Source organism: Podarcis raffonei, chromosome 7 (genome assembly GCF_027172205.1).
Source record: "Podarcis raffonei isolate rPodRaf1 chromosome 7, rPodRaf1.pri, whole genome shotgun sequence".
NCBI lineage: Eukaryota > Metazoa > Chordata > Lepidosauria > Squamata > Lacertidae > Podarcis > Podarcis raffonei.
The window spans coordinates 61,664,137-61,690,584 of NC_070608.1; the positions used below are offsets into that span (position 1 = coordinate 61,664,137).

The 26,448-nt window shown below is 40.2% G+C and overlaps 2 protein-coding genes across 11 annotated transcripts in view; one reads left to right on the top strand and one right to left on the bottom strand.

The window, feature by feature from the left end:
• The first annotated feature begins 260 nt into the window (after positions 1 to 260).
• On the top strand, positions 261 to 9,535 carry FAM8A1 (family with sequence similarity 8 member A1). Its single transcript, XM_053396852.1, has 5 exons — positions 261 to 811; positions 5,260 to 5,380; positions 6,757 to 6,880; positions 7,257 to 7,396; positions 8,684 to 9,535. The coding sequence occupies exons 1-5, from the start codon at positions 406 to 408 to the stop codon at positions 8,826 to 8,828; spliced, it is 936 nt and encodes a 311-aa protein (XP_053252827.1). The 5' UTR covers positions 261 to 405; the 3' UTR covers positions 8,829 to 9,535.
• Positions 9,536 to 12,640: 3,105 nt separating this feature from the next.
• The window catches only part of NUP153 (nucleoporin 153), a 41,269-nt gene continuing 27,461 nt past the window's right edge, over positions 12,641 to 26,448 (bottom strand). For 7 of the 10 annotated variants that reach the window (XM_053396860.1, XM_053396861.1, XM_053396857.1 and 4 more), the window contains 7 exons: positions 25,507 to 26,127; positions 22,825 to 23,019; positions 20,841 to 21,704; positions 16,960 to 17,352; positions 15,766 to 16,041; positions 14,245 to 14,398; positions 12,641 to 13,727 (listed from right to left, as the gene is read on the bottom strand). In XM_053396860.1, the coding sequence (XP_053252835.1) occupies positions 13,640 to 13,727; positions 14,245 to 14,398; positions 15,766 to 16,041; positions 16,960 to 17,352; positions 20,841 to 21,704; positions 22,825 to 23,019; positions 25,507 to 26,127 (2,591 nt within the window). In that variant the 3' untranslated portion in view covers positions 12,641 to 13,639. Of the gene's footprint in view, positions 13,728 to 14,244; positions 14,399 to 15,765; positions 16,042 to 16,959; positions 17,353 to 18,935; positions 19,373 to 20,840; positions 21,705 to 22,824; positions 23,020 to 25,506; positions 26,128 to 26,448 lie in introns of those variants that run through there. The other 3 variants (XM_053396864.1, XM_053396856.1, XM_053396862.1) reach the window with 2 other exon arrangements.

The following is a 26,448-nucleotide window of genomic DNA, read 5'->3' on the forward strand; positions in this document are numbered from 1 at the left end:
TAGGAAACCTGTCTCAGTGCAAGGACTTTGGCCGCCCTGCCTCTTTTCCTTATCGTACTCCTCTTTTCTCTGCTGCGGGCGGGGCGCAAGCCGAGCCCCAGAAACGCCGAGAGGCGCAGCTGGGCGATACCATCTCACGTAGGGTCGTGAAGAGGCAATGGTACACTCCAAACCGTGCCTCTGGGCCTGGGGCCGCTCTCCCGTCTCTCTCTCTCAGCCCCGCCTCCGCCAGTGACGTCAGAGCTACGCAGCCGGCGCCGCGAAAGTTACGCTCGGCCTGTCACGCAGATATATATTATATATCCGGCGTACGCGGTCGGGGAGCGGGATGGCCCTGCAGTTGCGCAGTGAGGCCCGCGGGCAGTGACAGGCGCCGCGGAGAAGGCCGCGCACCGGGCCGGGGCCATGGCAGAGACCAAGGAGGTCCCAGGCGGCGGCGGCGGCCCTGAGGAAACAGGCGGCGCCCATACTGCCGCCGCCGCCGCCTCGGAGTCGCTGAGCGCGGGGGAGTACTCTCGGCGGGTGCACCAGTGGCTGTGGGACTCGTACTGCGGATACCTGAGCTGGCAGAGCGGCCTGGCCGCGCTCATGGCCGGAGCCGCCGCCTCCGCCGCCCCGCCTCCCGGCGGCTACTACTACAGCCCCTTCCACTACCTCCTCGCGACCCCTCCGGCTCCCGCTGCGAGCGGCCCCGCCCCGCCGCGCGCGGCCCCGGCTTGGCAACCGCCCGCGGGCAGGCACGCGCCCCTGACCCAACGGGCCGCCCCCGCCCCCGCCGCCAGCTCCCTGAGGGAACCCGGCCGGCCGGCAGGTGAGAGGAGTTGAGCGGGGAAGGGGCGCCGGGGCTGAAGCGGAGAGAAGGGGGCGGGGGCGGCCTGAGGGTTGGGTTTCCATGGTGATGTTTACGGGACTGGGGGAGGGGAGGGAGGCGCGCCGTTTGGCCTGAGGTGGGCTGCTTATAATAAGGGAAGGGGAGAGGCTTACGGGCAGCGTTTTGGTAAATGCTGTGGCTCCCTTTTAAAGATTTCAACAAATCTGTCGTGGCAGAAGTTTTCCTTAACAGGAGATAGATAGGGAACGTGGTTCTCAGTTGTTGGGCGCACACAAGCACACTTGCACAAGAGAAGGAAATGCTGTCAGCGAAGGTTTGTTTGTTATTCTTTCACCTCGCCCTTCCTCCAGCTGGAGCCCAGGGTGGCTAACAACAGTCTTAAAAACACAATACAGATTTCACAAAACCGTAATTTAAAATAAATAAAACAGAACAATAAAAGTGTTTGGAATGTAATGTAGAAGGCAATAAACTCTGTTAAAATAGGTAAAGGTAAAGGAACCCTTGACCATTAGGTCCAGTCGTGACCGACTCTGGGGTTGCGGCTCTCATCTCGCTTTACTGGCCGAGGGAGCCAGTGTACAGCTTCCAGGTCATGTGGCCAGCATGACTAAGCCGCTTCTGGCGAACCAGAGCAGCACAAGGAAACGGCATTTACCTTCCTGCCGGAGTGGTACCTATTTATCTAATTGCACTTTGATGTGCTTTCGAACTGCTAGGTTGGCACCTGTTTTATTCATTAAATACCTACCCCTCACCTCCGGGTGGCAACCCAGGTTGGCAAAATGTTTTAACTTTACACCTAGTTGTTGGCAATGTGGAGGGACAGGGACAGCTGAATCTCAGTCAGGAGGAAATGCCATAATGTTGGGGGCGGGCACCACCGAGAAGTCCCTGTCTTATACCCCTACTCCTTGGTCTTTGTCTACTGGTGGCATCATGAACAAGTTCTCCCAAGCATAGGTTGGAAGGTATCACCACCACCACTGTCATTTTATTTGTATGCCGCCTTTCCATAGTTAAAACAATGCTCAAGGCAGCTTACAGCATGAGAAGATTTACATAATTACCAACATAACAAAAATCATAAACAATAAATAAAACACATCAAAAGGTACACAACCAAATGGAAAACAATTTCCACATAAATAATAAAATCTAAAACTAAAAAATACAACATTAATATCAATTACAATTTAAAATGACATAGATAAAAAAATAAAAACAAATTAAAGCAGCAGCAGCCCTTTATGGAGCCTGTCAGGCCCCGCCCCAAGCCAGGTGGAGAGAGGCAGGGCAGGACCCTTCAGGCTCCAAGCACGTCAGTCCTGGGCAGCAGCATCTGGGGAGGTGTTCTAAAAGTACTAGTGCCAGACACCAAACCCTACATATATTAAGTAAAATAGAAACATCCCCACCCATCTCCCCCTCCCTCCACCTCTTTCCCCCTTTTCTTCCCAATGTCTCAACAAATGAAACTGATTTGTAAAAAATGTTACATGGAGGGTGGGGGGAAATACGAGAGAGAGACATTGCACAGACTTTTGTAAATCAAGAAAATCTTTAATAAATAAAAAAAATAAAAGTAGTAGTGCGCCAGACTATACAGGGCCTTGTATGTCCATACTTTTGAACTGGGCCCTGTGCAGAGTTCTTCTTGCTACCCCATTTAAAAACATGGCAGTGGAATTCTTCACTAACTGCATCTTCTGGACTATATTGAAAGGCAGCTCCATGTAGAGTGTGTTGCAGTAATTCAACTGAGAGATGGTAGAGTGTGTGTTGGTAGTCATTGCCACCAGGCTGTCTTAGTCCACAGATGGCTGCTGGCTTCCATTAAAGTGAATGGGGGACAATATGAATGCCATGAAGCTGAGCAGATGTCCCCCAATACTACTGTATGGGAGCAGTCCTTTAAGGATGACCGAAATTGTTTCAGTGCCATACCCAGATCTGAAGGCAAACTGAAATTAATTTTATCCTGGAATGTCTGTAGTTGGCGAGCTGTCACAATCTGCTATCTTGCCCAGGAATGGGATATGTGACTGGGTGGTTCAGGAAGGAATGCACTACGACTTCTAAGTGAGACATAATCCATTCCCTTGATCCACCTAATCAAGTCCCTCCTTGCTAGATCTTAAAAGCCAAAATGGGCAAGGGTCAAGAGAGCATGTGGTGGGCCTGACATCTTCTAATGTTCTGCTGTATCCTCAGGCAACAATAACTGAAAAAAATGACAATGCTCTAAGTACCTCTAAAGGCCTAATCAACTGTGGTATCAAGTTTGGAGCAGACATTGACTTTTGATGCTAGAATGGTCAATTTCCAAGTGGTTGGCCATTTTTTCTCCAAGGCCATGCCTCACCAATTATTTTACTACTCAGAAAAACTGCTGAGCGGTTCACTGAGGACAGAGTGGAGGGGGAGGAGTAAGCTTGGAATGAAAGCAAGCCCGTCTAGAGGGGTGCGCAGCTGGGTACACTTGTCGCGGCCCTTGGAGAGCTATGTTTACAACTTTATTCTAACAGGACCTCCACCCTGGCCTCAGACCAGCTGAGCCTGATAAAAAGCCTAATAAATTTGTTTGTGTTTTTAAGGGGCTGCAAGAGTTTTTGTTGATTTTGCTGTATTCTAAGTTCCATTGAGATGAGTGGGGCTTGCTTTTAGGAAATAGGTATAGGTTGGAATTCAACATGTCTACCCTTCTAGAAACTTTTGGTAAAGATAAGTATGGAAGGGCTTGGGTGCATAAGATAAGTGCATAAGAGCCTTCCTAGACCTAATTAAGGTATTTCTTGGCCAGCAGCCGGTTTCCTACAATTGTTAGTGAGATGCCTCTGGAAAACTTACAATGTCACTCAGAAATGCAGTTTGTGGTATGATACCGTTGCATTGAAATATTTGTCATTTCTGCAGAAACACCAAGTGCATCTAATGCAAAATGTCAAGTCGTTCCCTAAAAATAAATGCAGAAGCCCAAATCTTGAAATTCCAGTTTCAAGCATTGATTTTCATGTTTATTTTCAAAAGGGAAATATGAAATTTAGAGTAGGAAAAAGGGTGCTTTCCAAATCAAGTGTAAAATGGATATTCTTCCTCACTGCCTCCCCTTTAAAGCACAATGAAGCATCAGGACTAGTTACAAAATAGTGGCATAAGGATTGATCATACAGCTTTCAAACTAGCTAGCAAAGCTGCAGTAAGACCTCGTTAAAAGCAACCATTTAATAAGTGTATCTTACAGGTGAGAAAAACTTCAGTATGAGAGATGAGTGATTAGTACAAGACCAGCCATGGCAGAAAATTACCGGTATTTTTGATTGCAGATTTACTTTCTGTTGAGAATTAGATTACATTAACTAATTCTCATTAACTTGGAAAAAGTATATAAAGTCTATTGATTAGATCAGCATACAATTACATCTCATTTTAAAATATGTGAATAGTAGAAATAGTAAAGTGCAGTAAAGAAATATAATTGAATATAAGTAGAAAGATCCTTTTTAAAATAATCATTTAACACTGTAATTGTCAATTAAACTAAACACAAGTTCTTTATTAGCACATTAGTTTCCACACATGTAATTTGAATCCCTTGATCCCTACAAATCAGCCAGATATCTACAAATAGATCCAAAGTCTACTTTCCCTCCATCCCAACCTTAGATGGTTTGTGGCAAGGCCTTAGTTCTCTGTGAATAACTCAAGCATTATTGCAGCAGACCTCGTGCCAGGATAGCATGGCATGGGAGAAGACTATCAGGCAGTCTTTTTTGTTGCTTCTCAGCACTTTGCTTTCACTTGAGAACATTGGTTCACATAGTAATGATCATATGGTGGTAAATTTCCATTAATCTGGTGTGGTTTCCAGTTGTGTCTATGTGTTTTCTAGCATTATACATACTTACAACTATAATATTGCATCATTTGCCATTGGTTATGTAAAGTGAAGGGACGCAGGTGGCGCTGTGGTCTAAACACAGAGCCTAGGGCTTGCCAATCGGAAGGTCGGCGGTTTGAATCCTCGTGACAGGGTGAGCGCCCATTGCTCGGTCCTAGCTCCTGCCAACCTAGCAGTTCAAAAGCACATCAAAGTGCAAGTAGATAAATAGGTACCGCTCCGGCGGGAAGGTAAACGTCATTTCCGTGTGCTGCTCTGGTTCGCCAGAAGTGGCTTAGTCATGCTGGCCACATGACCCAGAAAAACTGTCTCTGGACAAACTTCAGCTCCCTCGGCCAATAAAGCGAGATGAGCGCCACAACCCCAGAGTTGTTCGCGACTGGACTTAACTGTCAGGGGTCCTTTACCTTTACCTTTTATGTAAAGTGAAATATAGTAAGCCTATCTTGTGCACATTGCACCTTTTTTCAGCTGTTTATTTTGTATTAATACTGTACTATTGAATACTCTTGTTTTTAAAAAACAGGTCGTGAATATATTATCCCATCCTTGGCTCACAGGTTTATAGCAGAGATGGTGGACTTCTTCATTCTTTTCTTTATTAAAGCAACCATAGTTTTGAGTATTATGCACCTCAGTGGAATAAAGTAAGTTTTATAATACATAATATAGAAAATGTTATAATTTCTCCTCTTCTTAACTGTGCTCTTCTTTTCATTGAATTAGAAAAACGTATAACAGAACTAGTCCATTTCAAATTGCAGGTGGAGGCTGAATGACTGAATGTTCTTCATACCAAAATAAATCCCTGAACATAGAAAACATATATGTTAAAAGATCTAGCCAAGTTTCCTCCCTGCCATACTAGATTTCTAGGTGTAGAACTATTTATCCATGTAGGAACACTCATGAATGAGTTTTTTCAAATATTTTGATACATTTTAATTTGGTGCTGTGGTTTAAAAAAATGTTAGTTGCTTTGAGCCAAAAAATGTTTTTTTATTAAACAACAAACTAATATGATAATAATACTTTGTATAAGCTTAAATTTAGTTGTACCCTATTTCTCAAGCTTTGGAGTTGCAGCAAAACTCAAGTCATACGTCAAGATTTAGTAAATACAGTACTTGCTAAATGAGTTCTTGGGTGTAGGTGACTTTTGACTTAATGAGTATTATTTCCTTATAGAGAAGTATATTGGAAAATTATGTTCATCTTTTAAAAAAATATGGAATACTTGTTTGCATCTCACCTAATGTTTTTTAACGTGGCATTTTAAAATAATTGTATAGCTTGATAAAAGTTGATAAGTTGGTATTGGTCGATATAAAATATTTAGGTTTTTCAGATGGGGTTTGCTTACCTCAAAAATAATTAACTTAATTCAGCATTTTTGTACACTTTGAAGTATTTGTAACAGTTCACATACACTACCATATTTTAGACTGTACAACTTCCCCGTGTTGGAGGAAGTTTGGAGAAGATGGAGGAGTATTTTTATCCATGAATTTTGAGGCTGAGAGTTTGGCTTGCCTACGGTTACACTGTGAAGTTCTTGACACAGGCAAGATTAGTCCTGGGGACTTCCTACCATATACTAGCTCTCACGATTTTGTAGATGTGGAATTGTGCTTTTAGATGCGAAATAAGCATATTTTCTGCATGAATTGAAACTGTTGCTAAGAGCGAGTAGCATCCAGTTTATGTAATCTAAATACAGTTGGGACTGGCTGAAATATAGACACAATTTGTCATGGGTGTAGCCATGATTTTTGTTGTGGGGGGAGCAGAACCTCAGTTATGTAAGTATTTTTTATGGATTTTTCTTGATGGAGGGGCAGCTGCCCCCTTGGCTACACCCTGAATCCTTAGTCACTACTCAATTCTATGCAGTTAAAATTCCCATCAGGTGAAAACATTTGACAGGAAAGTGGGGATTGAATAGAAGCATCTATACTGTAGTGCAATATTGTATGTTAGTGTTATTGATTACTAAAATGATTTTTTATTTTTTTTGGTTTAGGGATATATCCAAGTTTGCCATGCATTACATCATAGAGGAAATAGATGAAGACACTTCCATGGAAGATTTACAGAAAATGATGATAGTGGCCCTTGTCTACAGATTGCTAGTCTGCTTCTATGAGGTATCTAAGCCTTAACTACACGTTCAGTAGTGAATAGTATATGTCTTAATCCTTAGTAAGCTTAAACTGACACAGATAATGAGAACTTTTGGAAAAGTCACCGATATACAAAATGAATTCCTATTTTATGTTACATTCTAGTGTGACCAAGAAGCAGAAACCACTATCTACATAGTCTCTAGGGTTATTGAGTTGCCCAGGACAGGGAGCAGGTTATCCCTCCCTCTCCAGTTATATCCCCAATTACAAAACATGTTTTGAAGTTCTTCTGGTTTCATCAAGTTAGCTTCACTTTTAAAGTGTTTGCATTTGGAAGGTTGTGCAAGGTAAAATATTGTTTCCTGGTGACAAAATTTGAAATGGCATTTATTTTCAGATTATTTGCATTTGGGGAGCAGGTGGAGCAACCCCAGGGAAATTTCTGCTTGGGCTTCGAGTTGTGACATGTGACACATCTGTACTTATTGCACCAAGTCGCGTGTTAGTGATTCCATCTTCTAATGTGAGCATGACAACGTAAGTTAACTTTTTTTGTATCACTATTATGTTGGTACAAGTAGTGGTTCATCAATTTTTTTCTAGTTACATTGAATAAATAGTTATTTTTTCCTTCATTGAATAGAGCCTTGCGATAAGGTCTTTTGCCCACCTCCACTTCAATTTCAAGGTGGCTTACAGCCTATTTAAACTTTATACAGTAATATTTTTTTTAACAAAATAAACCAACAATAGAGACAGCTGGCATTGAAAACAAGCACTAGAAAGACATTTACCAGGCTTTGGCAGAGCAGCAGTATCCCTGCGGCTGAACAGGGTTTGGATCCAGTGTAACTTTGCATCAGCTTTACTTACACTGGCTTTCTTTATGCCAGCTTCTTGTGTGGAGGATTGTTCCCTTCATTGTCATCTAACAATTTATGAGGAAGAAAGCTTGGTTATTTATAACTCCCTGAATTACTGTTCTGATGTTTATCTGATGTTTAACAATCAGAACCGTACAGGGTATTCTATGGTGCGACACTGCTTGTCTTTGTATAAAGGCATTATAATATTGAATTTAAAGATTATTTACAGAAATATTGCAAAATTAATGAATGTTAGAATGATGTTGGATTGAAAGTTATGTGGTTTTTAGTTATAATACTATAAGGAGTATGAAAAAATGGACTATTAATAAGTAAAAATCTAATGTTACATTATTTTAAGATTAAAGATTAGCATAAGTAAAGAGGGGAAGGATTTGCTGAACTGATAATTTAAACTGGAATACAAAAAGGGAGGTTAGAGGAGGTCCAGAAAATTAAGTAAATGAAAGAATGTAATGGAAAGATGGAACTGTTTTTTTTATTTGTATTTTTTTTCCTTCTTTTTTCATTTTGTAAAACTTAAATATTTTATAAAATTAAAATAAAGGCATTATAATATTGAATCCTTTACTAATGATCTCTGGTTGCTTTTCCTGGAGAAACGGTGTTTGAATATTTAATGAATGGAAGAAGTATGTTAGTAAAACACAAAATACTAGTTGTGCAGCAGTACACCAGCTGTGAAGGGGGAACATGGCTTTGGTTTGGCTTTGTTAAAAGTGGATTCTTCAAACTAGAACTAATATCCTTGATTCTGAAAGTAACAATAGAAAATTTGTCTTAATGAAAGCTGATGTGTATCGGTTCTCAGAAATGGGAAATTATTCTGAGAGTGGGGTTGGTTTTTGGTTTTTTTTAGTAGTTGTTTAACTCTTGTCAAAATAACTCATTTACAGAACAAACTGCAGAGATGATATATAATTTCTTTTCTTTCCAGATCTACAATACGAGCTTTGATCAAGAATTTTTCTATTGCTTCCTTTTTTCCTGCATTCATTACCCTGCTGTTCTTTCAGCATAACCGAACAGCCTATGATATTGTAGCAGGAACAATTGTGGTAAAACGAAATGGTGTCAGATGATACACAAGGAAGCCAGGATTCTACTGTTCAAATGTGCTGATGACATCTGGTGGATTTCTGAATCTGTCACGCCAGAACAGTGCCAATGATGACACTGAACTTTTTTTTAATTCCAGCAGTGCCATAAACATTGGAGAAAACGGCACTGATATAATTTGAGAGTATTTGAACTGATCAAGAGAATTAGTTATCTTTAAAAGCTATTGGCAGCCTACGGTCAGAGTGTCTTCTAGTGTATGAGAAATGCTAGTTCTACAGTGAGGGTCCTATAGCAAAAGAGAGACTTATTTTTCATGAAAACTATTACAGGAGATAACCAAAGGGATTATAGTGTTTGCGGCAAATTGCTAGAAGTTATATAATGCTATGGTGGCAGACTTGAGTTGCCACTTTATAAAAGCCTTATCATGAATTTCTCATGCAAACATTGTATTTTAATACTCAAAAGTTTTCTTTAAACATCTTGTGTGTCTTGCATGATGAAGAGATCTTGAACACAAATCCAGTAACTGAATATGTGCTATATCATGGAAGGCAGATAATTCTGGTATTGGTAAACTGGTATATATTGGAGTTCTGGCAGTATTACTATAGGGAATAGATGCAAATTACATGTTAATCACTGCTTAGGATAAGGAAAAGTTTGATTTCTCTCTCGTCCCCCTTCCCCTTTGTAAGAGCACAGAAAACTTAAACTAGTGCAAAAAGGAGAAAAACAAACTTCAGATTTGTTTAATGAGAACCACAGTAAGTTGTGAGATACGAGCAAAAGGAAGTTTATGCATAGCCTTTTGCACCATTTTATAACAAAATAATTTTTTAAAAAATAGCCAGTAACACTATCGCTAAAGCAATAGAGAATCTGTGTGATCTTTGAAAAAGCAAATCTAAATAGGTGCACTTTCACTTTATCTGGTTGTGTGCCTAGATAATTTAAATTATCCTTATTGAACAAAGCATATTTTGCATGATTTATTTTTACAAATAGAATATTAGCTGAATAGCACATTGGTATCAAGTTTTTATGGCGTGGCAAACTTTAAAAAGTATTACCATTCTCCCTTAATCTTCTATTCCCTTAAGATCAAATACTATGTAACCAGAACACAATGTTTCTATTAATTTGTTTCTGGTCACTTGATAACTTATTGTAATGGGATATTGCTGATTTTTTTAAAAAAAACAACACGTCTTTTAAAAATGTAATTATTATAACATACACTGGTTTTTTCAAGTTATTGCAGTATCTCAATTTGGAACTGGTGTACAATGGTGTCGTGAGATTCAGATTCTTGTCCATGTACATAAGCAGGGATCTCAAACTTCAAAGATCATATGGTACAGTGGTGACTTTCCAAATGTAACAGAGTATCAGAAATATTCTTATAATTAGACGAACAGTTAAGAGGGAAGGGCTGCTGTTCAATAGGGAGCAGCAAAGAAATATTATTTCTCGCCTCACTGGAATTTTGAGAAGTCCTGTGTTCAAATAAAGATGACTGTGCGAGAGCCTCTTGGAGGGGAGATCATACAGGAGTAAGTACTTAACATTTCTCCTAAAATACATTTCTGGAAGGGTTAAAAGGTTTGTGCCATGGCTGCTTCCTTAACTCGTCTCTTTCCATCTTTCTGAATGAATTAATTTTAGGGCTGAAAAATCTGCAAGTTTTGCAGCAGTGAACATAAATGCATGTTGAGGAAGGCCTACTTACAGGAGAGCACTGATGGATTGGGAGATTTAGCACACCCACTTGTCTTATGGCAAATATCCTATTCCTTAGAACTAAAGAACCTATGAGCCAATTGGCAGGCAATGCTAAGCTGAACTAGTTTAGCATGGGTTTCTTGAAGAGATCTTGGCCACTGCACTTCTCTGCTTCTCCCACACCCTGCTAATGCATGCTTTGGGTGTGGTATGTCATTCGGACTACAAGCTGTAACCAAGGTTTGTTCATGGTTTGGTTTAGCTTTAGGTACCTGTCTTCATTAATTATAACTTAGCACTAATTCAGTCCCTCTGAGAGAACTGCTGGGCTGACGAATCAATTAAGCTCTATGAATCAAGTAGTAAGAGGTAGCTCCACACAGCATTGCTGAATTATGTGCTACTGTAGTTTATCCTAGCTTAATTAAAGCTGATATCAGTTGGGGATAGCATCTCTGCTTCTGGTGTGATAAGATCATTCAGTTACTTCCAACAGCAAGGGATAGCAGAATTGACTACCTGCAGAGTAGTCAGGCCCAGAACAGTGAACCATGTGGAAAATCATGGAGTGGAGCTCTGACTAGTGGAAGTCACAGTCCATCTGGATGTGAAAAAGGTTCTCACCAGTTCAAGGATTGTGGATTTTGACTTTATGTTTGCACTACCCTTCTGTGTTGCATTTAACTTGTCAGGTGTATTTTGCACACAGTTCCATCAATTGAAGGGTACATTTCTACACTTTTAGTTAAGCTGAGAGAGAGACAGAGTAGTAGCAGCAGCAGCAGCAGCGGTGGCATTATCAGTTGTAGAGCACAAAGGACAGAAACTGCTTTAATCAACTATTTTAGTAATGAATACTGCAGTACTTGTGTTACTAGATATTATAAAGATTAATTAAGCCAGCATTTAAACTGCCTACATGATTGCTTTTTTATACTTTGGGTATGTGTCTTTATGTTGCATTTATCAAGTTGTTGCTCATAGTTGAGTATTACATATTTTAGGCTTTAAAAAGCCACATTTTTCAGTGAAAGCTGCTAATTACTGACTGCTGGGGCTGATAAATTTATTATGGTCATATGTTATTTTAAAAGGTGTTTCATAAATTCATCTTTGTTTCTAGACCCTTGGCTCATAGACTAATAGTTTACTTGCATTACTCTTGAGCCACTATGCTTCAAAAGGTCTCAGGAACACCAGAATGGAAAGGTTACGAGGTTTTTTTTACCTGCCCCCAAGCATATACAAAAAAGCCAGCCAGACATGGAGTTGTGCATATTGCAAAAGCAGGTTCTACGTCACAAAGTAAATTGCCCACAACTGGCAACTGCTCCTTGACTTCTTGCCTCCCACATCCCTTTCCAAAAGGGAGTAACTGTGTTCAGCCACTTATGTTATTTTTCTTTAGGCTATCAAACATGCTAGAAACCCATCCCTGAGGACTGCTAGGATAAAAGCAAAATATGTGGGACAAAATGTTCTTTGTGTGTCTTGAGGACTTTGGCCCCTGCAGCAGAGGATTAGGGCAAGAGAAAACAATGGAGAATGGTTTGCTCGATGGTGATAATGCAAGCTGTTGGAAAAACATAGATGAAAGGTGCTTATCCAGTTTTTTTTGAGGCATGTATATAAACCTAAAGACCTACTAGCCTTAAGATAGCAGAAAAGGGGAGAAATGAGCATACATCTCCTGATGACTGGAACTCTTGACGGGTTCTGTGAAGATGAGGACCTGCATACGGGACTGCAGACCGCAAAGAAGAAGAATCTCTTATAAACCAAGCTGAGACTGTTAATCAAGGTACCTGCGATCGTTTCTCTCACTTGCTGCCAATTACTTTGGCAGTAACTATTTTAATAAAGACATTATTGTCCCTGGTTTATTACGTATGGCTGCAAGGTAAAGTGTATTCAAATACTCCAGACAACTGTGTTTAGCCCTCTGGGTTTTGAAGTTCAGGCACCCTGTTATTAGCACAATAACAGATGCATTTAATTTACATTGATCAGCATTTGTTAACTGTAAATATAAGACGTATATCCTACTAACAGAGAATTTGTAGATTCTTGTAAGACCACGTGCTTATATTAAAATTCACCACAAACATATTTCCATAATTTTTATTGATGGCATTTATCCCATGGTTTAACATGTTAATTATACTGTAATAAACATGGCTTTAATATTAAACTTTTCCTTATTATCCAAAGTCACCAGAGTCCATTTCCGTAAATATAAAAATATATACTTAACACTTTGTACAATACTGGTTTTTGGTCCAAACAAAAATGGATCAGAAAAGCCAATAAACTCACTTTAAGAATTCCCAATTTTAAAGGTCTTTAATGGATTTAGGCAACTTTGAATAATGAGATTTACATAATAAAATCTGAGACAATACTAAACAAAAATTTGCTGTAACACACAAAATTAAAATTTCAAGTTCACAGATCTGTTATGTCAAAGTACATTGAGAAACTGAATTGTATTTACACATTTGTTTCATAATAAAATATTGAAAAAGCGAGACAGGTGATAAGGAGTAAGAATGAAAATAGAAAGAGCATCTAATTATTGAATGAAGTACTACTGATCTAACTAGTCCTTAGCATGGACCATTCTTTAATCATACTTCCTCTATCAGAAAATTTTAGTGCACAATACACGCAACTCGCTCACTTCACACATACATCAGCACAAACTCCGCATAGAAACCACTCATAATCCACATTCTCTACTCTATACAGACTCCCCTCTGATATAATTACAATTTCGAGGTGTCAGTAAACGCAGATGAGCGCACAAAGTGGTGCAAACAGAGGTATTATACGAAGCCATTCGCTGTGCAGGCTATATTTATATCTATAGCCAGACCATGCCAAGTCAGTGAAAACTCCTGGATTCTAAAATAGTTTTGCTTAAGATCCTCCCTGCCACCAACTCTTAATTATTTAAAAAACCTAAATGGGGAGGGGAAAAAGCGAGCAGAGTTTAGGCAGACCTGGCTTCAGCTAAACCCAGCATGAGGTACAATTCAGTAATTGAACAATGCAGGGCAACCAGCTGTGGGTAAGAAAACTGCTGTCTGTAACAATCATTAATATTTTATTTTCTACGTCTAACAGCTGTCTTTATCTTCCGAACAGGCTGCGAAGATCCAGATGTGGAGAATATATTTTTCCCATTATTCCTGCTTTAGGGAGGAAAAGAATTAAACATCAGGAACTTAAAAGTGATAGTCATATGTCTTAAAGCTTCTAATATTGTGGAACAAAAATGGGGGGGGGGGGAATCCACTGTAAAAAAACCAGGCACTTGAGTGAGTATCCCATAGATCATTTACTAAATACATCATTTTTTAGAGATTACGTCACTCAGCTAAGGAGTTGCAATCTAAACTTTTGTTTCAAGGATAGTTGCAGGCGTATAATTGATCTGAAAGGCTTAATGCCATCAGCTTTAAATATTCATTTCCAATAGCCACAGTTAGATTGAAATTGAAATTTACAGCAAATATGTAGATTCAATTAATGCAAAGTTCATCCTGCCCCCCACCCTGGCACTGCTATTCAATAGCGTGGAATTCCCATAGATGTACCTGAAAATGATTCCCTTACATTACAACATGTGCATGGAAGCACTAGGAGATTGCACCTTCAATATATATACACCCTGCCACACTATCATGCCAAGTCTTAACCCCTTCTTACCCTGGGTTAAATGATGAAGGCTGGGTGAATGAAAATCCCGAAGAGCCACCTGCAGGCTGTGCTGGAGCACCAGAAGCTGCACCAAAGGTAAATACTCCTGGGCTGTTGCCTGTAAAGTTGAAATTGGTACTACTTCCGAACTGGAACACCGGGCCTAAGAGAGCAAGATAACCGAGACTTAGCCTCTTGGATGAAAAGCATTGTTTCGCAATTATTTGTCTATGGGGAACTTTAATTTCTTAAGAAGCACTAAATAGGTGATTACAAAGGAGGAGAATGCAAGTATAGCAGTTCACAAAGCAACTACTGCATTGCTGGAGTGCACCAATAAGATATTCCGGATTCCACAGAGCTAGATCTAAAAATAAAAATGCATGTTCAAGAGCACACACATTTAACAAGACCTTCCGATGCTACATGGCAAAACTCTTCTGAAACCAATGCAACCTTCAAAAGCAGTTTCTAATACAAAGAAGGAAAAAATCCATTTCGCCATGTCCAAATCCATTGGCACAGCTAATGTAGTTTTTTGTTTCTGGCTAACTTTCTCGTTTTCTACCGTATGCTACACAGTGCATCAGGTAGCATATATCCTAAGCATTAGCTCTTTGGATTATATTTTGGCTGAAATGATTCATAAAATATGTACAAAGCCATGGATCTTCAGAGGAAAAAATATTCCAATAAAGCAGATGTACCATACAAAGCATCACATCAGTATTCTTGGGAAAAAGCAGCTAGATCAGGAGTAGGCAACCTAAGGCCCGGGGGCCGGATGCAGCCCAATCGCCTTCTCAATCCAGCCTGCGGACGGTCTGGGAATCAGCAAGTTTTTACATGAGTAGAATGTGTCCTTTTATTTAAAATGCACCTCTGGGTTATTTGTGGGGCATAGGAATTTGTTGTTGTTTTTCACCAAAATATAGTCCGGCCCACCACATGGTCTGAGGGACGGTGGACCAGCCCACAGCTGAAAAAGGTTGCTGGCCCCTGAACTAGATCTTTCAAAATACATTGTGTATTTTGACAATGACATTTGTCTCCACGTAAACATTTTACACTCCTATGTTCAGTATCCCACTGAGCTGTAATTTTATCAATACAAAACAAAAAATTCTGAGCACAGAGTTAAGAGGAGCTTATTTATAAATTCTATGCCATTTGCACAAAGAATGTGTCTGTGTATAAGGGATTCTCAAACCAAGAAATCACTTGTGCTCCGTGTACAGATGTTTTGACTTGACCTTCCATGCACACTATATTGAGGTAAGTACATACCACTTGAAGCATATCTAGATCATTTTCTGTTTCTAGTATTACATCAATACTACTCAACTTTTCAAATCAATAGTTAATTTGCAAACAGAATTTGATTCAAGAAGTATTTTAAAGTGGCACCCATGATGCTAGCACAGGTTAGCATGCAAAGACGACTGAAAAATTAGGATGGAACAACCTAAACAGCTCTGCCTTAGCAACATCACCAGCCTACAACGCAAGACCTCTAGAGCTTGCACTTACCAGAATTAGGAGCTGTACTAGAGCCAAAACTAGGCGGTTGGGTAGCTTGTTGTCCAAAGACAGGAGGCTGTGTACTGCTTGACACGGAGCCAAAAGCTGGAGGCGCAGGCTGAGCACCAGTAGAAAATAATGAGGAAGAGAGTGATCCAAAGGTTGGAGCAGGGGGCTGGCTGGAGCCTTGACTTTGACCAAATGTTGGTGTTTGGCTGGCACCAAATGCAGGACCAGTTGCAGGAGCTGAAGACCCAGAACCAAACACAAATGAAGAGGATGAACCTAGAAAAACAAGTGAGCAGAATAAACCTGAGAACTCCTCTCGGTGGTTAAGAATCTAACGATTTAGATTCTACTCTGGGGTATATAGGCTTTTGCTTATTTAACAGTTTATTTCAGCTGATCTTTAATGTTAAAACTCCCTGAAATGTTCAATAACTACCTGCTCTTTTATCTCTGACTACAAGTGGATTTGCATTGCTAATTCCTGCATGTTAGCTGTGAGAAGCATCCCTACCGAAAGTGCATGTGACCGTGCCTCAGAGTAAACTCCTACCCAGTTTAAAATGGGTACATACGAAGCTTATCACCAGGTCAATCCACTGCTAGGGATGAAAGCAGTCTCTACTGAACTGCCTAAAACTAATGCACATACATGTTGCCACTGTAACACTGCACTCCATTTTTGCCACAGGAAACAACAATGGTGGCAATAATTGAAGGGAAAACAGAAGGCATCAAGAGACGGCTGAAGGCAAAGTAGCAGTAGGAAGACGACTTCCTATATGCAGAGGAAAGCGTTTTGAACATTCACACTGCTACATTAAAACATATTACAGCAGTATTTGATGCACACAGAGCCCATCAATGGAATGTATGTAGCTGGTGTAGCACTGCTAGTTACGATTATGAGCTGCGCAATCCCTGGTTCAATGTCAGCTCAGCCAACACTACACTGGGTAGCTTTAGAAAAGCTGGTCTCCCCACTCCCACCCCTTAGGAAGAACATTATATAAGTATCATTCAATTTGACCATGAATCTATTGAATTTGTTATGGAACGTAACTGCCATAGCACTGATAAGTATGCCAAGTCAATCTTTTTCAAAGCTCTCTGTATATTGTTCTACAGCCAAGTTTCTGGAAAACAAATCCCTCAATAGATAGCCACAAACCAAATCTCTTCAAGTTCTAAGCATACCTGCAGGACCTGCTGTTGTGGTGGCTGCTGCAAAACTGAAGCCAGTGTTGGCTGCACTGTTAGTGGTGGCTGCTGTACCGAAAAGAAATGGAGCAGGAGCACTTGTATTGGAAGTGGTTGTTGGTGGCTTGCTCTCTTGGGAGAACCCAAAGGACTGGGTTGTACTGGAGTCAGAGGGATTGCCAAAAGCAGAGCTGCTCACAGTGTTGCTGGCCTGTCCAAACAAAAAGCTTGGTGGGGCAGGATTTGAGGAAGAGGTGGTGCTGCTGAACACGCCACTGCTGCCGCCGCCGCCGCCACCGCCGCCACCAGCAGCAGCAGCAACACTTTGCACAGCAGTGTTGGAGGAACTAGAGCTCATGAAGCCAAATGTAGACTTTGATGATCCTGGATCTGAAAGTGAAAGGGATTAACATTATTTTTAGAAAGAAATGAAGATGCAGAGTAAAGCTAGATCACAGAATCTGTGTTGGCTTGTATATCAAAGATCCAGTGCAGGAAACCCACTACTATGACATCTCTGATAGGTAACCACCCAGCCTCTTTTTAAACGTCTCTGATGAAGGAAAGTCCAATAGCAGTTTGTTTCACTGCCAAACAGCTTATATTGTCAGAAATGTTTAGCTGAAATTTAGGTTTTTGTAATTTGCACTTTGTTGGATTAGGGTCTACCCCATGGAGTAATAGAAAACAAATTTGCTCCATCATCTGTGTGATAGCTTTCAAATACAGTGGTACCTCTGGTTACAAACTTAATTTGTTCCAGAGGTCTGTTCTTAACCTGAAACCGTTCTTAACCTGAGATACCACTTCAGCTAATGGGGCCTCCTGCCGCTGCCACCGCACGATTTCTGTTCTCATCCTGGGGAAAGTTCTTAACTCGAGGTACTACTTCCGGGTTAGCGGAGTCTGCAACCTGAAGTGTTTGTAACCCAAGGTACCACTGTATTTGAAGATGGCTATCAATATCGCCTCTTAACCATATCTTCCCCTGGGTAAACACAAACACCTCCTTCAACCTTTCCTCATAGGACCTGGTTCCCAAGCCCCTCACCATCTTTGTTGCCCTCCTCTGGACTAACTCAAATTTCAGTAGAATGCAGAGCACTGTGGTGCCCAGAACTGTACATAGCAGATCAGGTGAGTGTTACCAAAATGACAACAGTCTCTGACCTCAGGCTTACTATCTAGAAGTCTAGATAAACACAGATCTCTACATTTATCTTTTAAATTCATTTTGTTAGCTTTGGCTCAGTTCATCATCATCTTGAATCCTGTCTTTTATCCCTTCCTCAACAGTTGTAAAACTAACTGTGGATCTTAACTGGACAACTTCCACTTCTATTCACTGGCTGAGAAGTAGAAAGCTAGATTTTAGATGCCATAAAGGATTTCAGGAATTGTATGTGGAAATGTCCATGAGAAAATTCAACTAAGAATCCTATGAAAGCTATACCATGTTTTGCACAAATGGCATAACAGTTATGAGACACAATGGCCAGTCATTTCAGGTATGACAACTGCTGTCTAATAAATCATGATTTACTGAACTTAGGACAAGTACTATGCTCAACATGGTTTCTTCTCTAATGAGCCATAACCCAAAACTAAATCACAAACAGTTGCCCATTATATTTGCACCAGGAAAGTATGATTTAATTAATTAAAAATAAATGTTAAATAAAGTTAAATAAAAAGCAGAGTATCAAACTTGAATTTTCAAAACCTGGTTTGCAGTTGGGAGATGAGGTCACAATTTCTCAGTTCAGATGTTACAGGACATTATTGTGTTAACACCCCTCATAAAGAGGATGGGATGTGCAGGCACAATGCTCCTTCTGATAAACCATAGATAATTTAAACCAATATTGCCTGAAATGGGTCAGCACCATGCTTGTACCAAGGCATAGGACTGCTACACCACGATCTTGCCTCTTCTCTCAATAGTTCTAGATGCCTCACCAAATGTCTTCTCACTAAGCTCCTAGTTCATCTAAAACCAAACCCATTGGTTTTGCCTCCTGCCTGTTCTTTCTCAATTCTTCTTTCACGAAATTATTTTTCCCTTTCCTTACATTTACTTGGATTATTTTCTCACATAATTCCCTTGTCTTCAAATCCAGTTTTTCTTCTTAACTCTAAGATCACTAGTCTCTTTCAATAATGGGACACTTTTACATTCCCTTATTGCAGACTCAATCATTGTAATGTTTTATATTACTGTCTTCCTGCTCCTCCATCTTAAAAATCTTTGTTCTCAATTCTTCTGTTCATTTGATGTTATCACACTGCTTTGACCATATGATTCCCATGTCCAATTTCTAATACTGGCTTCCTTTTCCATCTTGCATCTATCATAAGTTGTTATTGAACTTTGTGTCTTCGTTCTCTTGCTCCATGCTATCTCTCTCCCCTTGTAATAAATGATAAAACAGTAATTATAATACCCTGATGTTCTGTGGTTATTTCCCTGATTGTAATTTCCCCCCAGCTCCTATGAAATAATTCATTCATAATTATCCATGTGCAAAGATTGTTACGTACAATTCTTGTTCAATTAATCTATTCATTTTTTCAAAGTATGATTCCTGTTCCATTTTCCTACTCTGAAAGCATTGCTTTCTTTAAGAGCTGTTGTTTAGTATTGGCTATTTGACCAGTAAAAAAACCCCCAACTCAGTGAACTTGATAGTCAAGCATTTAAAGCATTAATTTAGAAAAGCTATAAGAGATACTGATGCCAAGGACAAAATTTAATTAACTGATGAAAATTAAATCATTAAGTATTGCCAGTATTTAGCCAACTATGTTATGCACATTAAATGTGCCAAATGTGTTCAAAAGATTGAAGAGTTCTTCTTGGTTATTTGGGACCCCTAAGGCAGCCCACAATATTTGTCATGGTTTATTTGATATTCACCCTGGAAACTGAAGTACCCACAAATACATTTTTGTTTAATGTTTTATAATCAGCCACTGTAAAGACCTACAGCCTGGTAATAAGTCATTCAACTGAACAGCATCCCAAACCTAATGGTGACAGCAGTTTCCAAAAGCTCGCAATTTCTGATTTAAAATCAGAAATGGCTGCTATTCCATAGCAAAAGAACATCTACAATATTCACTTAAAATATTTAAGTGTAAAATAAACTCAGTTTGTCTCTTAATTAGGTTTGCTGACAGAATTCTTAAATAAAATGTTTGTAAGACTCCAATTTAGAAGATCAAATGGGTTGTTACAAAGCATCATATTTGTACCCTATCTACGGGCAGGTTGCCTGAGCTTGCACTGAGCTTTATTGAGAGATTACAGGCCTACAGGAACTGCGTACCTTATTTGTATGGCTAGCTTCCCACTGTAGGCCTTAAGCCATGGGTAGGCAAACTAAGGCCCAGGGGCCGGATCCTGCCCAATCGCCTTCTAAATCCAGCCCGCGGACGGTCTGGGAATCAGCGTGTTTTTACATGAGTAGAATGTGTCATTTTATTTAAAATGCATCTCTGGGTTATTTGTGGAGCATAGGAATTCGTGTCCCCCCCCCAAAAAAAAATATAGTCCGTCCCCCTACAAGGTTTGAGGGACAGTGAACCGGCCCCCTGCTGAAAAAGTTTGCTGACCCCTGCCTTAAACTATCCAAGGGGTATTTGCCTTTTCCAAGAACACTTCACAAACATTTCAAAATAAAACACTTCTGTAGGCTTTCAGTAAGTAGTGTTCATTAACAGTATATTTCCGAAGCAAAAGGACAACAGAGATAATATTACAAGCCTCTATCATTTATCTCAAGGTCTCTTCATAGTTCAGTTTCTTAAATCACCTGTCAAAAAAATATCCGTTTCACAACATGATGGGATAGATTATAAGGAATTTTTGTACCTACCTGCAGTGCTTGCTTGTGCTCCAAACATAAAAGCGGGCTTTGCTTGTTGTTCAGTTTCTTTCTCTGCTGGTTTTGCTAGGCTGAAACTAAATCCAGATTTTGCTGTGCTGTCATCTTTGGTTTGCTCTGCCTTCGCAAATGGAAACATGGGTTGTGCCTTTGATTCTTCATTTTCTACTTTCTTTCCAAACACTGATGGATAGGAAGGGGCAACAGTGTCCGGTTTTTCATCTGTCCTTCCCAAAACAAGCTGCGGAGTGGGCACGGATTCTACATTACCAAAAGTAAACCCACCTTTTGTTGAAGGGTTTTCATCTTTTTTCTCCTCCACTTTCTTAAAGGAGAAGGGAGTGACTGAAGTTTCCTTTTCCTCTGTATTACCAAATTTGAAACCGCTTATTCCAGTTTTACTCTCAGGTGCAGCTGCAGAGGCTGTGGAACCTGTGCCAAAAGTAAAGCCTCCTCCAGCAGGCTTGCTAAGTCCCTCTTTCTTCTCTTGCTGTCCAAGGTTAGCTATTCCAAACTGAAATGATGTAGAAGGTGTACTTTTAGCCCCAGAAGGAAGACCAAAGTTGAAACTACTATTGCTCTTGCCATCTTTCACATTGTCCTCCGATTCAGATTCCAAAGGAAAACTTCCCAGTTTGGACCCTTCTGTTTTTGAGAATTTAAAGCCTCCAGTCACTGTGTTTGTTGATGATCCCAGCTCTGATGTAATACCAAATTTGAATCCTGTTTGCTCTCCAAATTTGAAACTTTTTTCTGCATTTCCCAGTGTCTGAGGAAGCTCTGACGGTGACGACTGAATACCAAATTTGAAGGAAGTAGTAGATGGGACTGTAGAAGCAGCAGCAGTTCCAAAACCTGAAAATAACATAGTACACCAAATGTGTTACAAACCCAACATAACCTTTTTTAAATAGACCTGCCAAAGAAATTAAAAAATATTTTTATGTATGCGACAACGGCGGCAAGCGTCTTAATAGCACAAGGATGGAAGAATGAGGAAATCCCGACGAAAGAACTATGGCAAGAAAAACTGATGGACTATGCGGAATTGGCAAAGTTGACACACAAACTACGTGACAAGGATAACTGATTTCAAAGATGAAATCCTTTTATGAAATATTTGAAGAAGCAACAAAATGAACTGGACTCTTTGGCAGGTTTTGAATAAACGTTCACAAACTCTTTATTGTAATAAATAAATAGATAGATAATTTGAGGATCTTTACAATTTTATAATATGCAGACAGAAAGATGTCTTGAGAAACCAGAGAAAGGAGCTGAGGGAAGTCGGGGGGGGTGGGGAAAATGGAGGGGGTAAAAACAATGTGGATGATGTATTTTTATTAAAATTATTGTGTTGAAATTTCTAATAAAAATTTTATTTAAAAAAAAAGGAATGGCTAAGCTTAGGCCCAGGACAAATGCTACTCTCTAGACCTCTCTACCTAGTCCTTGGGATTTCCCCAGGCAACATACCCCTTTCTGGCCCTGCCTTGAACCATTGAGTGATTTTGTCAGCTGGACTGCATCCCTGAAATCAGACAATGCCTTTTGGCTGCCTGGAGGAGAAAGGGTTGGGTGGGCAATTAGACCCAAAGCTTCCTTAATTTGAAAGGGTGAGGGGACCTCTCAGAGTTTAAAGGATTAGGGGATAAATTGGAGGTGTACCCATCGCAGATGTGATCTATATTGACTCCTTTGTTTTCTATGAATGTGCACTTAACATAGATTTGAATATGCATCTCTCATCCACATTGAGATGTACTTTTCAGGTACTTTTATCTGACTTAGCCGAGCAGCTTTGGATCCAACAAGTGACACAACTGCAGAAAACTGATTCTGGGCATGGCTCTCCTTATTTAGAGGTGAAAGCCTGAGTCGTGGGTAGAGGGGGAAATTAAAAAGGAGGAGAAAATTAAGGAGCAGAATACGCACACGAGATTTTTGAGAGAGAGCATTTATACTCTTTACATACCTTTGAGTTCAGTCTTGCTGCCTGGTTTTGAACTCTCACAAGCAACACACTTTGTGGCATCTGCTTTGTTTTGTACTAAGCATGTTTCGCAGTCCCAGCTTCCCTCCGGCTTCTTGAATTTGTCTAAGCCTAGAAATCCTCCAGAAAGAGCAGGTAAAGAGGAAGCACTGCTACTCACCACAGGCACTGAACTTCCTAGATAATGAAACATAGCATAAAGTAAACCATTTACAGTTCTGCCCATGTAGACCAAAAACGTAAAGCTGAAAATACCTATTTGAAACTTGCAAGAGAAACTTAGAAATTGATTTATCCGAACTGCAATAATTGTCCTTAGTCAGAGTAGGAAAACTTGCTATGTTAAAGCAATCTAAACCATCTAAATTAAAATGATATATACTCCTAGAATTTAGCAATTTTTTCTGCTCTGTCCTAGCAAGTGCTATTTGTGTAGTCTTCATCTGAAGCAAGAATTAAAGTTGCCCATACTTTTTAATTGTTAGGTATTCCAGTTTATGACATTTTCTATGTCTATATTTTTATGGGGAAATGGGTGATATTTTCTTCAACATCTTCATAAGAGATCTCAGGTGAGGTTGAAAGAGAAAAATATTTGTAAACCAACTAGAGTATTTTGAAATCACCAGAACCATAATTTTGACAAGGAAAATTATCTTCTTAAATTCAGTACTATAGTAATTAATATACCAGTGACAACCTCATGAACTTTAACTGTTCAGGGTAACATGCAAAATGGTTTCAGAAAGCTATAAAATTCCATTTATTTCATGAATAACTGGGAGAAAATTACTGTTCTTATATTTTCTTTCCATTTTAAGGACACAATATAAAAATCTGCATTGTTTTACTATCAAAATAAAATCCAGGTAGGAAAGGTAATAAAAGGTAACTGCCTTGTCCTTCAGTTTGGGCTTCTAAGAGATCAAACTTAATCAGAGTGAAACTAAAGTTCATAAGAGCCTATCTAGTTTGCTACATGAGTACAGAATTTCAGGTTAGGGTGACGTCTTAGTCCTAGTGTCAAGGTTATTTCTCGAAGTCACATGGATGAATGAACTATCAGTTATAAAAATACAGAAAGGAACAGTGAAAAACAGTATGTGCTCTTTTCAGAACCCCTCCACTTTACTTCAAACAAAAGGCATTACTACATTATATAGTAGCAAAACTTTGCTATTGTCCAAAGGTGTCAATAGGCTGAGACACTATTTATAACTGCTGACCACCATGTTAGCTTGGTTACCATACCACATAGTGACAAAAATAAGGGTTGAGAACAGGGACTTTAACTATAAATAGGTAAAATGGGGGTAATATCCAACTAAGTTCTACTCAGTGTAGACCCAGTAGGTGGAACTGAGCAATGCACTATTAAAAATGTTCTGTTTGTGCAAGTGTTGCAGCTTGCCAAATGGAATAATTACCCCCGCCATGCTGTCCTGGGGGGGGGTGTCTCCTGAAACACCAACCCGAGCCAATTTCATGGACATGAGGCGAGAAGCCCTGTTGTGAAAGCTGAAGTCGTTGTGCAGGGCTTCTGCTGACAGGGTACATTAGGTGAATCCCACCCACTGAAATTAATTAACCTAAGTTAGTCATGCCCCCTAACTTCAATGGATCTACTGCTGAAGGAATGGGTTTCCCAAACCCAAAACTGACTGTGCAGGCAGTTTGAAATAGGCACCAAAATCCCTATTTTTCCTTAGCTAAAATCCATTAACTTGAGCTCTGAGTCAATGTATAAACAAAAACCTGGCTGTATAGACAAGTGCTCAGAGCCCTCTCCTTTATCAGTTTGTGACGGCAAGGATGGCCTTGACTGTACCAGTAGAAAGGGAAGACACGTCTGTGCCTTATCTTACGTACTGACCACAAAGACGCACAGACCTAGTCCGGGAACAGCGCCAGAGTGTGTTCTTGGAGTTGGTGACCTCTTGCTCCAAGATAAGAGTATAGCAACAGGAATATCCTTTTATGGTCAGAAGTACAGGAAGGAAAACCCTTTTATGGTTAAGAGTGCCAGAACAGGGACATCTGTGATGTCAACCTGTGTGTACAAGTTGATGTGGCTGGATTCCTGGGGAAGGGGGGAGAGGGTGCCTGGAGGATATATATACTACATGAAATCTCTCATTTCTTTGGACTTGCTGTGGACTGACCACGCAAGTGCCTTCTGCTATCCGGAGAGCAGGAGTAAAGAACTCTTTCTCTGACCCAACCCTCGGTGTCATTTAACTTCTTTCCTCCTGTCCGGGAGCAACACAGAGCCCACCAATTGGTAGATAAGGCTACACTGCAAGTGGGACTAGCACTCAAATACAGGTGGTGACCATTTTAGGTGCGTCCGAATGGTATGCAATCACAGACACGTGGGTCCTTTTCGATCCAAAATGAAGGTGGGGCACGCTCCGCTGGTGAGCGCAGGGGCCAGGAACGGAACCCACGCATGAAATGTTAGTCTGTACTTCTTGTATGTTCTTACATATTAAAACTCCAGTAAATATTCAGTGGTGCCCTCTATTGTTTTCTTCTCAACATAGGGTTCTTCACAAAGCACAATGCCTGTTTCCTCAAAACTAAGTTCCATGCCGTACTAAAGATGTTTAGGATTATAGCTGGATATGTCCCACCCTAATCAATGACCAAATACGGCAAACTCACCTGGTTTGTCCGACTGACAGGCAACACATTTGCTATCTTCTGCCTTATTTGACACTAAGCACACAGAACATTCCCAAGCATCTTTTGGCTTCTTGAATTTGTCTCCAAATCCAAAACTGACTGTGAGATCAGTAGAGCCAGAAGAGGAAGTCACTGTTGTTACATTGTCTGTGACTGCAGGAAACACAAAGGCTGGTTTTACTCCTGTCCCAGGTTTTGGTGTCTCACATGCCACACATTTTGTAGCCTCCGGTTTGTTCTGGACCAAGCAAGTATCACAGTCCCAAGTTCCAGCTGCTGCCTTAAACTTGTCTCCAAAGCCCTGTGTCCCCTTTGTAGAATGAGCTGCTTTCAAGGCTGAGTTAAACTGAGTACCAGTCTGCTTAGTACCATCTGACATCGGCACTTTAGCGGCTTGGCAGGCTACACATTTGTTATCTGCCAGCTTGTTTTGCACAAGACACGTATCGCACTGCCAATGGGCTGACCCTTGTTTCAAAGCATCTCCAAGTCCTGAAACAGTTCCGGAGAAAGTACTTATTGCAGGCCTTGTATAAACTACTGTGCTTGCTGTAACAGGTGGCGCGGCTGCGGACGAGTATATGGTTGAAGATGCAAAGCCTAAGAAAGAGAAAAGGAAATAGTCTGAGTTCCTAACAAAGACTCTACTTTTACAGGAAAGCCAAGCAAACAATTTTAAAACAGAAGATTCATTGATGAACCATACTGCGCATATGGTTATGCAGGCACAGAAATAGCTGGGTAAGAAGAATGGCTATCATAGTATGGTAAAAATCACTGCACATAACATGAAACCCTTACACAACATATTGTTGGCACTTGCAGTCTCTTTTCCAACGAAATTATTGAACAAATCAGAAATTTATACAGAAATCTGAGTTTGAAACCTTTGTAATTAATACCAAACCAATGAAAGGTCCA

Excerpts from the sequence above, each read along its gene's own strand:
- FAM8A1 (XM_053396852.1), top strand. The coding sequence starts at position 406 with ATGGCAGAGACCAAGGAGGTCCCAGGCGGCGGCGGCGGCCCTGAGGAA. Across the intron at positions 5,381-6,756 it reads ATGCACCTCAGTGGAATAAA|GGATATATCCAAGTTTGCCA; the intron begins GTAAGTTTTATA and ends TTTTTGGTTTAG. Across the intron at positions 6,881-7,256 it reads TGCTAGTCTGCTTCTATGAG|ATTATTTGCATTTGGGGAGC; the intron begins GTATCTAAGCCT and ends ATTTATTTTCAG.